The 15,292-nt window shown below is 43.1% G+C and overlaps 1 protein-coding gene across 12 annotated transcripts in view; it reads right to left on the reverse strand.

Annotated features, from left to right (window-relative positions):
• The window catches only part of SMARCA4 (SWI/SNF related, matrix associated, actin dependent regulator of chromatin, subfamily a, member 4), a 91,162-nt gene that overhangs the window by 53,370 nt on the left and 22,500 nt on the right, over nucleotides 1-15,292 (reverse strand). For 9 of the 12 annotated variants that reach the window (XM_066618241.1, XM_066618240.1, XM_066618239.1 and 6 more), the window contains exons 9-14: nucleotides 11,089-11,262; nucleotides 9,194-9,367; nucleotides 8,876-9,043; nucleotides 7,288-7,338; nucleotides 4,567-4,697; nucleotides 1,766-1,823 (exon numbers count right to left, since the gene is read on the reverse strand). In XM_066618241.1, the coding sequence (XP_066474338.1) occupies nucleotides 1,766-1,823; nucleotides 4,567-4,697; nucleotides 7,288-7,338; nucleotides 8,876-9,043; nucleotides 9,194-9,367; nucleotides 11,089-11,262 (756 nt within the window). Of the gene's footprint in view, nucleotides 1-1,765; nucleotides 1,824-4,566; nucleotides 4,698-7,287; nucleotides 7,339-8,875; nucleotides 9,368-11,088; nucleotides 11,263-15,292 lie in introns of all 12 variants that reach the window. The other 3 variants (XM_066618232.1, XM_066618234.1, XM_066618242.1) reach the window with 2 other exon arrangements.

A 15,292-nucleotide genomic window follows, 5' to 3' on the forward strand; every position in this document is an offset into this window, starting at 1 on the left:
CAAAAAAAACAAACACCCCAGAGAAAAACAGCAGATTACAAAAACAGCAGCTGGCAATTCCATGCACCCTTCCACTTAATTAATACATTCCCCGTAATAAGCCCAAGATTTGAGAATGAAGCTGCTGTTTCCTCAGTTGTTCTCAGTTCCTACCTGCCTCTTGTAATTTTTAAGAGACAGTAGAGAGAGGCCCCCATATCTGCGATCTCGTACCCACAGATTCACTTATCCAAGGATCAGGTCTAGTCGTTTCCCCCCCCCCCGACACACCCCTTGCGTGTGCCCCCTCCAGAGGTTAAGGAAGCTCTGCTCCTCTTGCCTCCGGAGGATACTGAGCCTTGCAGAGTGTGGACGTCAATCTGCGGTCTCTGCTGGGCTCAGAGTGAGCCCAACAGTGAAAAACGTCACTTCCAGTTTCACAGAGTAACTGGAAGTAACTTTTTTCACTGCCAGGCTTAAAATAAATATAAAAAGCTCCCCTCTGCTCCAGAGGGGGGAAAGGCATTTGCCCATATCTGTGATTTCAGAAATGGAAGCCCTATGGATACAGGGGCACACCTATACCTATATTTCAGATGGAAGGAATTTTCAAGGCATTTCTGAATATATGCAATTTTGGCTTTATGTTCTGACTTTGGAACATAACTCTCGTGTAAGATGAGGGGTGACCGTGCTCAAAAGGAGGACAAATCTGAAGTAAATACAGGCTGGCAGTTACCTGCTAGTCTCCAAGCTGCCTGTTAGCACTGGATGAGCTGCCATGTTACAAAAACTCGAGAGAGAATGAGAAGGCAGAGGAAAGTGGGAACTTGGATAAGAGAAGCAAGGTATGAATTTGAATGTCAAAGAGAAAAGGGAGGGGGGGGTCTGAGGAACATGATTCAAGGGATGGCTGAGAAAGTGGAGGAGAAGACAACCTCAAGAGACAGATAATGACTGAGCTGTCAGGATCATGCAAATATCCTGTAGGACCAGCCACATGGTCCAAAAGGGCAGTGAACTCCAGGTGAGGGGAGTTTCAAGGTAAATAAGAATGCTGACTAGCCTCAACTATGATTAATGCTACTGCTAATGTGACACTCAAGTATGATTAAGGCTGTCGGCAAGAATTCAGGAGCTACAATTTCACAGCTGCTTTTTGTTTTGTTTTCTTCAAGCAATCAGGTGAACTGTATTTGCAGAGAGCATTAAAATCAGTATAGCTGAAAAAAATATCAACCTTTAAATAGTCTACTAACTCTGTTTTATACATTATTGAGACCACTACTAGATTGCTCTACTAGAGTGGTGACTGTTGCTAAGTTACTCATGCACCTCTCTGGTGAGTTGTACACCTTCTCTCAACATGGTTAGAGCAGTCTGTGTGATTACACACCAAGCCCACCAACCAAGACTGGGCTACTATTATAGGTAAACACATAATCCACCTTGTACAAGTGTACAGATTTACACAATAGGGCTAGCAGGAACAACCATAGAGATGGCTACCATGCTGCCACTCACTATAGCTCAACTGACCTGATTTATATCTTACATATACTTAAATAGCAACATTCTAATTTTCATATCAACCAGCACAGAAGTTCCAAAAAATAAGAGAAGAGGGAACCAAACTATAACAATTAAAGAGGCATACAAGGTCTTCTTCAGGCATTGCCCGATGCTGAACTTAAGACATATTTAAAGCATGGCATATTTTTATACCTGGTTTTGGTCCAAAACTAAGGAAAGAGATTAATTTTGAAGCCAAGACTTTCTCTCTTACCTCTTCCTCCTCCTCTGACCCACTTTCTTCACTGTCAGATCTTGGTGCTACTTCGTATCTATTTAAATAGATATTGAAATTGTAAATACTGAAGACACCACAAAAAATACTCATAGGAAAATTGACACCAACTTTTCACTATAACTCAGCGACAGGAAAGCAATCTCAGTAGAATAGTTTCTCATTTCAATGTTACTGGGGGAGCAGATGAGACAAGTAGCTTATCAGATAGAAAAGATGCATTTCTTATGGAAAACAAAAGAAAGGGGAGGTCAAAAAAGCTACAACATAGAATACATTACCAAAAAAAACAGAGAACAGTAATTGTTTAGACTGGTACTGATGTTGAGAACATCAATGTTCAGACTGGTATTGATGTTGAGAACATCAACATTTATATTTGAAATAAAATATTTTACAAGATGTTTAGTTTCTTTACAGACCAGTTCACTACCAAATCTGTAACATGCCTAGAAGTTCTTTCTAGCTTTTGTTGCTGATAGCTGTTGAAATATGCTCTGTAAATTTGTCCAATCTTCTTGTCACCTAAATTTGCCCACTGCAGTGGTAAAGAAGCTTCTCATGACATACCCCATTAAGACTAACTAAAAAAACCAATTTAAATTTCTTCATTAAAAGTTTTTTTACTTTCACCTATTTCTACTTTCAAACTTGTTCTTCATTTCAACATATGTTGATATGGGCTACAAGTCATAGTTATGGGTTAAAAGTCATAGTGGGTATGTGCAAACTCTTGGTTTTAGAGGCAGGCTGCCTCTGATTGCCAGATGCAGGGGAGGGCACCAGGATGCAGGTTGTGCTTGTTGTCTTGTGTACTCCCTGGGGCATTTGGTGGGCCACTGTGAGATACAGGAAGCTGGGCCTATGGCCTGATCCAGCAGGGCTCTTCTTATGTTCTTATGATTTTTTTTTTGTATTGGCAACCTTCAGTCTCGAAAGACTCTGAAAGGTGGTTCTGGCACAGCGTCTAGTGTGGCTGAAAAGGCCAATCTGGGAGTGACAATCCCTTCCACACCGGGAGCAAGTGCAGTCTGTCCCTGGTCTGTCTCCCTGGCTATGGGCCTTCCTTCTTTGCCTCTTCGCCTCAGACTGTTGGCAAAGTGTCTCTTCAAACTGGGAAAGGCCATGCTGCACAGCCTGCCTCCAAGCGGGCCGCTCAGAGGCCAGGGTTTCCCACTTGTTGAGGTCCATCCCTAAGGCCTTCAGATCCCTCTTGCAGATGTCCTTGTATCGCAGCTGTGGTCTACCTGTAGGGCGCTTTCCTTGCACGAGTTCTCCATAGAGGAGATCCTTTGGGATCCGGCCATCATCCATTCTCACGACATGACCGAGCCAACACAGGCGTCTCTGTTTCAGCAGTGCATACATGCTAGGGATTCCAGCACATTCCAGGACTGTGTTGTTTGGAACTTTGTCCTGCCAGGTGATGCCGAGAATGCGCCGGAGGCAGCGCATGTGGAAAGCGTTCAGTTTCCTCTCCTGTTGTGAGAGGAGAGTCCATGACTCGCTGCAGTACAGAAGTGTACTCAGGATGCAAGCTCTGTAGACCTGGATCTTGGTATGTTCTGTCAGCTTCTTGTTGGACCAGACTCTTTGTGAGTCTGGAAAACGTGGTAGCTGCTTTACCGATGTGTTTGTTTAGCTCAGTATCAAGAGATAGAGTGTCGATTCTATGTTCTTATGATAAATTTAAAATATCATGTCGATTCGATGTTCTTACGATAAATTTAAAATATTTATATATTTATAAAATATAAAAGGTATATGAGTGTCTATATTTGCTCACGCTCTCTACATATATAGAGTGCAAATAGACACTCTCATATACCTTTTATATTTTATAAATATATAAATATTTTAAATTTATCAACATACATTTAAATATATATAGTACCATCTGAAAAATTTGTACCACCCAGAAAAATACCACCCAGAAAAGTACCACCCAGAAAAATTTGCCTATGATTGTAGGCTTAAGGCTGGGCTCTCCAAACCCCAGCCCACGGTCTGGATCTAAGGTTCAGTGAAGCCCTCCACCACAACCCCCGTTCCGCCATGGCATCGAGTTCCTTTCAAGCTGATCCTGGCACAGGGAAGCTCTGGGCAGTCACGTTTGTCTGGACATCCTGTTACACATTCTGGAAGGCTGGGCAATAAATGTTACTGACCAGAGTGCCTCTGTGCCAGGATCAGCTTAAAAGAAACATAGCACCTTTGTGAAATGGTAAGTTCTGCTCGTGGAGAGGAGGGCTTTTTGGGACACAGCGGTCTCATTTTTGGAGACCAATGGCTTAATGTTAAGATGAGCTCCAGAAAATATTCGTAACTTGACCTTGGAAAAGATGATAGCCTAAACATTAACATATGTCCCTAGACAAATTTACTACTTCCTGAGTCAGATAGTTCCTCTCTTGAAGATCCAATGAAAGAGTCAAAGGCAGCTGCTGAGAGCTCCTGATGATGGTCACCACTCCTACTATAGAGTTCCACTTCCTCTTGCACCCCCTCAACTACACCCTTGTGTCTGCCACACCTAGAGGTATACAATTAGCTAAGTGTTCTTAACGGACATTGAAGTGAGCCATACCAAGATCACAAGCATGTCCTTGACCATTCATCCTATTATTTTTCTGTCCTTTCTAGAAGCAGATAAGAACTACAGTTCAATTATAGTGGGCCACGACATTACTATGACATACACACACACAATTGCAAATGATATACCGAACATTGCCATTTTCACAGTAAACGAATCAGAGTGTGAACTGCTAGCACCTTACCCAGGATTCATTTCTAACCAGGTATCCAGCTGCCCTGCCTTCGGTGCATCTGTGCCAGTAAGAATTTTTCCACTCTCTACATGGATCACTTTCACAGGGAGGTCACTCATTTGACTAGTTTCATCTAAAGGCTGAAAAACACACAAATATTATCTTCAAACATGTTTTTCACTTTTCCGTAAAAAATCATATACTGTACAGGTATAAGGAGCCTCATTATTCGTGAGGGTTCCGTTCCTGCAACCCACGCAAATACCAAACTTTGCAAGAACAAAGTCACACGAAATTTGGGCTCCACTCACCTCCGAACACGACCGGAGTCTTTCTCTGGTCACGTCTGGAGCTGTTCTGAGGTCCGTGGAGGACACGCGCAGCCTACACGGGTCTCAAAATGGCCTCTGGGGGTCCTAGAAGGGCACTTCCAATTTTTAGCCAAAAATCAGAAGTGCCCTTCCAGGACCTCCGGATACCTTTCCAAGGCCCGTGGAGGCTGCATGCAGCCTCCGCAGGCCTCAGAAAGGCATCTAAAATGCCTCAGAGGCCAGTTCTCCGGAAGTGACTGCAGCTGTGCTACAGTTGCCTCCTGAGGCCCTTCTGAGGTCTGTGAAGGTTGCGCGCAGCCTCCACGGGCCTCAGAAGCGCCTCCAGAGGCAACTAGCGAACAGCTCCAGTCACCTCTGGAGGGCTCAGGTGAGGCCAAGTCTGGTTCTACACAGGTCCTGGGGACCTGCGTTGAGTCAAATTTGCAGTTAAAAATATCACGACTAAAGAGGCTCCACCTGTAATTTTGTTCACTGAGAGCCAATATGATATAGCAGATACAGCCTTGGACTAGGATTTGGGAGAAATTGTTTCACAAACTTGCTCAGCAATGTAACTCACTGGGTAACGCTAATGAGTCACCACAAGGGGGGGAGAAGAGAAATAAATATTGATACAGGTGTCTGCCCCCCCCCCCCGTATCCAGTTCTCCACTTCTCCCCCCGCATTCATTACCTTTGTTTTTCTTTAGTAGCGGCTGGAGCACAGGTACTTCTTGATTAACAAAGGAACATTCTTGCTTAACTGAAGAACATGACACGCAAGCAACTTGCCTGCACAATAGAGCAGGGCCGCTTGAAGGATTTGGCGTTCGGACGGATCTGTCTGCCCATTGAGTGAACCTTTTTGTTCTGCCCCATGCAGTTTGTCCTTCTGGTAGACCTGGGCACCAGGACTCTCCAGGCACTTGCATCTGCCCGGAGGCCCTGTTGCAAAGTCTTCTGGGACACTGGGCAACAGACGTGACTTCCCAGAGCATCCCGGTGCCCGGGTCTACCAGAAGGACAAGCTGCACAGGGGCAGAACAAAAAGCTGCGGTCCAGATGGAGACTGCATTTTTGTAGAACCACAGTTGCGACTTTGGGTGCCACTGCACTAGAGGAAGACTAATCAAATGTTAACGGAATTAGGAACTGCTCTACTTCCTGTTACTATTTACTCCCTGCAGCATGCAAGCTGGTTGTCTGCTTGTTGTGTTCTTCAGTTAAGCAAGAATGTTTCTTTGTTAAGCAAGAAGCACCTGTGCTTCAACTGCTACTAAAGAAAAACAAAGGTAACAGGTATGGGCGGGGGGGACCACTACTGCTATTTATATAGGGTTCCCCTGTATCCGCAGTTGCCGTATCGGGGGATGGGTGTGGAACAGAAGCCCCACTGATATGGGGTACACACACCTGTATTTAGTTTTTATTATTGGTGGGAAGAAAGCACCCAGAACGAGTTCTACTACTACTCACTCATTCAAGAGGCAAAACATATGACAAATGAGTTTTAGATGATTAAGAGCTCTCCAGCAAAAGAGTGTTAAGGCATCAGAGAGCATTAACACGTAAGAGAATGTGTTTCTAATTTGGGTAAAGAGAAAAATGTGAAGGCAATCCGGGTCTGATAGGAAATTGCCCAGGTATACAGAAGACATTTGTAAAGACAGAGTGCACAAAGTACGTTCCTCCAATTAAGCTATACAAAAGGAATACAAGTGTCACAACAATATACCCTTTGATGGTTGACTGAGGTAAGCACAGACTGTGAGTTTACTGGCTGTCACACAAAGGCAACACAACTGCCTAAACTGGATCAGACCATGGGTCCAAGCTAGTCCAGTATCTGGTTTCCAACAGATACTTCCAGACAGATGCTGATACTTCAGATACAACAGATACTGATACAACAGATACTTCAGACAGATGCTTCCAGGAAACTTACGAACAGGCTCCCTGTTGTAATCCCCACCCACCAAATGGCATTTATATGCTTCCTGCCTGTGCACAGGTGAGTTTCATTTATCTATCATGACTAACAGAGACATGGGGGAGAAACAATCTTAAAAGATACTTAATCCTGATCTTTAGAGGTCATGATCACTGGTCATTGTGGTGCTGATCAAATTATGCCTGGAAAGCTATCACAGGTCAACACAGAACCTCCTCTTGAGAACATACAAAATGCTTTCAGTCTACACACATGCATGCACACCCCACAACAGCTTCTTTATCTGCAGCTTCTGTTACAGGCACACATGGAGGATAGTTACTAGATCCATATAAGAAAGCAACAAGATTACAGCCTTCTACTCTTAAAGATTAAAATTTTCTATCAGATTCTCTTACTATAAAACAGACTTTCATGACTTTAAAAAATGTTTTAAATTCAATTTGGAGTCCATATTTTTGTTCTTACTTCACCATCTGGTCCAATTGCTGGTGTCTGCCCTTCTGCTGTCTCAGCCTTCTGGAATAAAGGAACATAAGTAGTAGTATTCATTGATGAATATAGCGAAGGCATCTTTAAAACTACATTATTCTGATACAATACTTCTAGTACATTTAATTTTTTAAAAGAATGTGAAGTAAATAGCATAGGAAGAAATTAACTTTAAACAAAGTATGGTGAACTTAATGTGAAAGCTCATTCTAAGCACTGGAAGAAAAGCACTCTGCCACAAATTTGTGACTTCAACCAACCAAGGAAGTACTATTCAAAATTTCACTTGCCCTGCAAACATGTCTGGAAAACCTGGTTGGAGAAGCAGCTGGAAAGAAGAATTGAAAAGGAAAAGTAATAGGCAAGGAAAATGTTTAGCATCCTTCCCAGACATTTATCCCCTGCAAATGTCTTTCTACCCTATGCATGCCAATAGTGAATGTAGAGTTGGAAGGAAGTAGACACTGAAAATCTAGTTCTGCCTTAGAAACCCACAGCCTGAACAGGATGACACCCTCTTCCCACTGAAGAGAACAAAGATTCACATTAAGGTCAATTTTTGTCTCCTATTCAGTAGTTCAATGCCCAGAAAATAAAGATCACTGTGTCCAAGAATATCCACACCAAAAATCATAACCTTATATTCAAACTGTGTTGGAGAAAAGTTATCCAAGACCTTCTTATACAAATGCAAAGACCCCTCAAACATCCTGAACTCTATGTGCTTGCACCAATTATGCAAACTTTCTAAGGTGATTTTACTCTAGGAACTCTTGCAGAAAAGATCTTACTCAATATTCCAAGAGCACCCATCAATTCAACCAATGGTTCCTCTCAACCTTCAAGTAATGAGGTACTGCCAAGCTGCGTATGGATGGGCCCCATATCAGCAAGCCAGGTCCTAGTCAGGTCAGGTTGAGTTTGCAGAGCTTTCACTGCTTACTCAACCCAACCAGAAGAAGATAGCACTCTTCTGAAGGTGCTAAAAATATCAGCTCTGCCTTTCTTCAATGTCATCTTACAAAGTTTTGTTAGGAAAACGGTGGGGGGATGGACAGACAAAGCGTACTCCAAGTCCACTGAATGGAGAGGTTTTGGGCGGGGGGGCTCCCTGCTCCCAAGTTTCAGAATCTGGCAAAGAAACGCTCAAATCAGATTTGCTGACATTATAAACAAGTTCAACTATGCAAAGTGAATCTTCATATACAGTCTCACAGATATTAGTCAAAATGCTGTTCTCCCTAACTTGAGCCATGGTGAACACCAATACACAAGGTTAGACTTCTCTGAATATGCTCTGCTACTTGAAGTTACTTCACCAGAGCCAGAAGTAACACAGTTCTTATATAACAGCATGTCTGAGCTCTGCTAAAGCACAATGCTTGTCACTATTATTCTAACAAAACCATAGTTTTACACTTCATTAGCTTCATTAGCCTTGCCTAGAGACTCCCAAACTAAACAGTATCAAGAATGAAAGATGAAATATCTAACAACTTATGCAAAGCTTGCATTTCATGGCAAACTCAACAAAATGCATTTCATGGCAAACTCAACAAAATACCTTCTTTTTCTTCTTCTTTTTTTTCTCCTTTGCAACCTGAGCAGCCTTGTGCTGTCTCACTAGTTCTGTGAGGTTGGCCACATATTCATCTGTTTGCTGAAGCAGGTAGGCTAAGCGTTTATCTTTCTTTTGATCAATAAGTTTACGGTACCCTTCTTCATCTTCAGCCTTTAAAAGAAAACCATGCACACAGACAATTTTTATTTTTGTGAATACAAAACCTGTCATGGAAACAATACCGAACTGCAATTTACAAAACTCAGCCAGATACATTTTATGCATGGAACAGTTAACTTGCAATCTAAACAACAGTCTTACCATCAACCTGCGCATTCTCTCCTTCTCAATTCTCTCATTCTCCTTCTTCTGTTCACGCTCAGTATTGGCATGATAGGTAGCCACAGCCTTTGTAAGCTTTTGAATTTTGCCTGTGACAGATCGGTGGTATTCTTTGAAATCCTTGGCATGCTGAAGAATACTATTGAGATATTCCTAAAAGGAACAAAGTGACAGAAAGTGGATTAATAAATTAATAAAATAAATATTAATAAATAAATAAAAACAGGACAGAGCCTGTTAACTTGCGCTGTAAAAACTGAGGTAGTACAATTCTTCAACAATAATATTGTGTGCAATATTGTGTGCGATACACAATCGCCTTCACAAATTTATTCAACTTCCCCTTAAACCCAGTGACATTCACTGATGATACAAATGTTATAGTCTAGAACTGGGGTGACCAAACATTTTGGCAGGAGGGCCACATCATCTCTCTGACACTGTATCGGGGGCCGGGAAAAAAGTAATTTACATTTCAAATTTGAATAAATTTACATAAATGAATTTATTAGAGATGGAACTTATATGAATGACTGGTCCTGCAGTAGCTCAAGGTCTATAAACAGCTTTGCACAAAGCAAGGCCAGCCTTCCCTTCACTGCCACTGCTGCATCACAGACATGAAACAGCAAGTAGAGGAGGAAGCCCTTGTCCCACAGCTCAAGCGAGAAGTTGAACAGTCATCCTCATGCTGAGCGCAGTTGCGTCAAGCCAGCACATGCTCCAGCAAGTCTCCGAAGGGCCAGAGGCTCACTGGAGACTGGGGGCTCCCTGTGGCCCGGACTGGGAACCCCTGAGGGTCACAAGTGGCCCCTGGGCCGGGGTTTGGGCACCCCTGGTTTAGAAGGCTGTTCTAGAATTTGATCACTTTCAGTAAAGATTGCCTTCAAACTGCTATTCAACTTCAACCTTATTCTTAATTTCTGCATGTATTTTCCTCTATATTCCACAATGCCAAGAGTTCCTAAGACAGAGGAGTCAAGGCAACATCTGGGAGGTCCTGAATACACCTAGCAGCCCAGGACATCCTAAGAAAGCAACTCCAGCACATCAGATGCAAGGGCTAGACCTCAGAGCCTCAGAAAGAGACAGTGTGAGAGGCATCTCTGGCACTAAAAAAAAGGCTGAGGCTAGACCCGGCTGTTGCAACCATCTTTGCTATCCAATTCCACAAAACTCAGTTTTTAGAGATTCTCTAATGAAACAGAGGATCAAACCACATATGATACAAGTAATCTGCCACTGAATCTCTCAACATTTTAATTTTTACTTGAGAACAGAGACTTAGGAGACTATGAATGCTTAGGATGAATGCTATGAATGCTTAGGATGAACGTTAGGAGACTAACAATGCTTGAGACAGCTGGAACTAATCCAGAGCCCCTCTGGATCCACATAAGTGTGTCAGTAGCTAGCAGGATTATTTTACAGTATTGGAAGTGGTATCTACCTCCCACTGTACATCAGAGGTAACAGGCTTGACCTCGGTGCTAAAGAAAAAAATCCTCTACAATAGGAGGAATACCCCTAAGACCTCCACCTCCATATGGCAGGACTTACTGTATCTCTGAGCAGTGATACACCCACAGCTGTTATGCTCTTCCCCTTTCCTCACATCCCTCCCCTCTTAGGCCTCTATTTGGCCAGGATTCTCCTTTTCCCCCCCTGATCTGCTAGTTTTCTCTCGTTTCCTTATTAAAGAGATTGACAAGATCACTTTATCTTCTGGCTTCTTACTGTATTCATCTACAAAATTCAACTTCACATGAGTAAAAAGCAAAATACAAATATGACTGATAAAATAAATATTCTCTGGCACCTTGTACTTACTGTCACTCTATCCTGAATTTTGTTAAAAAAAACAAAGGAGGTACCTGATGCTTTTGCCGGCGTTTTCGTTCCTGCTCAATCTTCTGCTGCTTCTCCAGTTTCTCAGTGATACGAGCCTCCCGCAGGGACTGCCTTTTGCTGCGTTTATATGCCTTGGCATTCAGTGCTGTTTCCAGAGCGGTATCTCTTCTCATGCACACCACAACTTCTTGACGCAACTTTTGAACACAAATTAAATGAGGAATATTCAACTGCTGTGAATTGAGCAGTGTTGCCCAGTACACATGTGTGTGATCCTGGGTGCGCACAAAGAGTGTGTGAGCCAGGCTGCACTTGGCCACAGGCCTTTGGGAAAGAGGTAAACTTTGGTTCATTGGAACACCACACTCTATCCTTCTCTGGCTTGGAGAAGGCTCCTTGGAAATCCCACAAGTGGCATATCTTGCCCTGCCATCCTACTGAGACCTGCAAACAATGCTGCAATCCTGGAAACTTCATAGCCTAAGATAAGCATGACCACTTGTGGCGTGCTTAAAAACAGAGGGGAAGCAGCTGAAAGAGACATTAAAGATGAAGGACAAGGAATAAGAGATGGAACAAACAATTGAGCACGGGAAAGGACAGTTAAGAAGAGACGTAAGAGGTCTCTCAACTTTAATATTCAAGGCTGCTGTTCCCAAAGAACAGGTGCTTAATCATCATCGCAGAGCCTCTTCAGGTACTGTGTTTCACCACCATATTTCTGGATTCCCTTGGTGCTGTGCCAAGCAGAAATTCTATTTGTGGGCCTTCTCAAAGTCACAAATATAATGAACAAAAATGCAAGAAGAGTTTTGCACAATACAGCTTTTGTAAGGATTATCTTATCACAAAACAAAGGTTATGTTTATTACACTAGAGTAATTTAAAGCTGAAAAAGAAAATTATAAAACAGCAGATCAGTGGAAAAGACCCAAGGGATCTGGCAGTTGACAAACTGAATGGACAACAGCTGATTCTATAATGGACATATCACACAACAGTGTGAACAATGGAGCCACGGCAAAGTTGAAAGTAGCAGTCTGGTCTTTGATCATGACTAGAAATAGGTTAGGTGACTTGAATAACCAAAGATTCTTTTGATGGGACTCAAGAAGTAGAGTGTGATCAAGTCATCTAGAATCAGATCTCAAATACAAATAAAGGCAAAAGGAATCTTTAAAGCCACGTTTATCCAGCAGTGATTTATATCAAGCTGCAGCTAACAAACAAGTGCAACATTTGTGTTCCATTTTAGGAGTAGGATTATTTATTTTATTTATTTACTTCATTTGTACCCCGCCTTTCTCCCCGAAGGGACCCAAGGTGCAAGAAGAGGGATACTGTTATTATTTTGTGTGAGAAGACACATCAGAATGAAGTATCTTCTGGCAGCGCTTAACTGAGAAATGTCAGGGCTCCAGGCTGTCTGCAAATCATAGTCCTTGACTGGGATCCTTTTTTCCAGTGATCACCAATAGTTATCATGGTACAGCGGTGGACTACCAGTGGGATTCTGGAACAGTGACAAAGCAAGTTCTGTTTCCAGGGAAGGTTATTTGAGAAACTGAATAAAACCTTTCCAGGGAAGGTTATTTGAGGCTGAATAAAAATAGAAAAGGCAGAATGTGAAGAGGGAAGGAATATTGAGTGACAAAGTCGAAAAACTGCGAAAGGGAGGGAAGAATGCATGATAGATATATGTATGAAAGTAATTATAGAGAAATAAACTGGAAAGAGAAGGACACAAGAGGTGACTCGAAGAGGTGACTCGAAGAGGTGAACGGGGAAGGAAGGAAGGAAGGAAGGAAGGAAGGAAGGAAGGAAGGAAGGAGGATAAGCAAAGTGTGAGATGATGGAAGTGTAAAGATCAGGAGCAGCAAAGGAAAGAAAGTGAAATCAAATCTTCAAAATTTATCCTTGTCTTTTCTATGTAAGTACTTGGGATTTATTGTTCTCTTTAAGAAAATAAAGCTACTATTGAAAGTTTCACTGTTCACAGTATCACAAAAGACAGATAAATGTCTCTGAGAAGACATAACAGAGAAGAGAAATCCTGATCCAAAAGAAAAGGTTAGAAGAGAAGATATCAGAAGAAATGGAATAAAGTGTTTCAAGGTAATGCCTGCCCCACCACGAATTATCTTGGGATTCTAAGAGCCTGATAACTTACCGTCAGCAGTCCAACCCCACTGCTGGTGCGGGGAGTCACAAAAGTGCCGTAAGATACTCCAACACCGCTGGTGAGCCCACATAGCCAATGGAGAGGCCAGCAGCACCAGGCAGTAGGTTTCCCCACCACAAGGTTGGGCAGCTTTCCGAGGTAGGGGGAAGGCGGGGAGGGGGTGAAACTGGACAGGGGGAGAGCGGGCCAGAGGGCAGATTGGGCCTGGGAGGGAGGTGGGGACGGTGGCAGAGGCTGCCACCCAATCTTGTGCCTCTGGAGTGGAGCTACTCGACATGGGCCTCCTCGGTTCTGTGCCCACTAAATAGAGGGTGCAGCTCCAAGAAGACCCACTGGAGCCAGTGGAGCTTATCCAGGGTGAGGGAACAAATATTCCCTTTCCCCGAGGAGACCACAGCAGCTGCTGTGGCACCACGGGATACAGCAGTGACCATTCCAGTGCCGCTGGACCTCACAGCACCAGAGCACCATGGACTGGGCTGTAAACCAGGCTTAGAATCTCAGGTTGTCACCTCAAACTCAACTCAAAGTCACCTCAAACTGAGCTACTGACCAGTAACATGGGTACACCCTACCAACTGCTGCAGATGAGATCCCAGTTGGGAAACCAAGCTATAATGAAAGTGCAGTGAGGCTGAAGTTGAAAAAGGAGGAATGTAGGGAGACTAAGAGTGCAATCCTAACCAACTTTCCAGCACCAAGATAAGGGCAATGCAACTCTGAGCTAAGAGAACATTGCCTTACCTTGAGGAGGTCTCTGTGACTGCCCCCTAACTGCAGGATGCAGCACATGCCCCATTGGCACAGTTATGGCAGTGCTGGAAAGTTGGTTAGGATTGAGCCCTAAGAGGAAGAAGCAGCCAGATTCTACAAGCTCACATGGAAGAGAAGCAAGCTTGTTCCTGTCCTCCACAATAAGCTAGATCAGTCAGTGCCTAGCTCAAAATGATTCCCCCTGAAGTGATGTCACACCCAGGCTCTTAAAAAATGAAATCATGCCTCCTCCCCCCCCCGAAGCTCACCACCCACTTGCTCTGCCAGCCAGTGGCATAGCTAAGGCATCTATCTGCTACCTGGGCTCGAAGATTTTGTAGCCCTCCTCCACAACAAAATCAAGTTTAATTAATTAAGCAAATACCGTATTTATCGGCGTATAACACGCACTTTTTCCCCCTGAAAATAGGGGGCAAATGATGTATGCGTGTTATACGGCGATGTCTCTTTAAGGGATCCCGTTCCCAATAGTGCCTAGCGGCGGCACAGCGTCGTGACGTGATGTCAGCGCTGCGCCCGCCGCATATTATCACAGCCGCTGGCAGCTGATGAATATGGTAAGTGGAGACCCTTTCTTTGGGGAGGGGAGGGGGAGGGATTGAGGTGAGGTGGCATAAGTAATGCTTTGGATGGTGAAGAAGATGAGCTGATTTATGAAGATAGTAGCAGTGAAAGCAGCAGTGTTCATTGCGATTTTGAAGATAGCAGTGAAGATGAAGAGTTTCTTGGTTTCCCAGATAGTGATTTCTGAGTAAACTTTTGTAAAAACAAAATATCCAAGTTTCTTTTGTTAAAACAGTTGCTTTTACTGTCCTTTTACATTATTTACCTTATATGTGGTAATAATATTAATAAAAAAAAGTTCTGAGCTACCCTTATTTTTTTCCTGAAATTTCCCTCTTAAAATGAAGATGCGTGTTATACGCCTGTGCGTGTTATACGCCGATAAATACGGTAAATACAAAGTGTGCCCCTTATTGGTTAAAGACACTGTGCTGGACTGTCTTTAGCAAATTCTCCCCCTGATAAATATAAGAGGATCCCCACTTGAAAAAATGTCTCTTTACTCATTTAGCAGGGGTAACTGTATCAAGATTTATGGAAATGAGAGCTGCTCATATTAACACCTTATTGGTTCGATGCTGTACCATAACAACATCTCATTGGCTTTCAGAACAATCAGTCTCACAGATCAGTTTTGAGTTATGAAAATCCACTTTTTGTTCCATTGGGCAGTTGTGTTTTCATTTTCTGGTTAATTCGTCATAACT

This window comes from Tiliqua scincoides, chromosome 2 (assembly GCF_035046505.1).
Source record: "Tiliqua scincoides isolate rTilSci1 chromosome 2, rTilSci1.hap2, whole genome shotgun sequence".
In the NCBI taxonomy this organism is placed as follows: Eukaryota; Metazoa; Chordata; class Lepidosauria; order Squamata; family Scincidae; genus Tiliqua; species Tiliqua scincoides.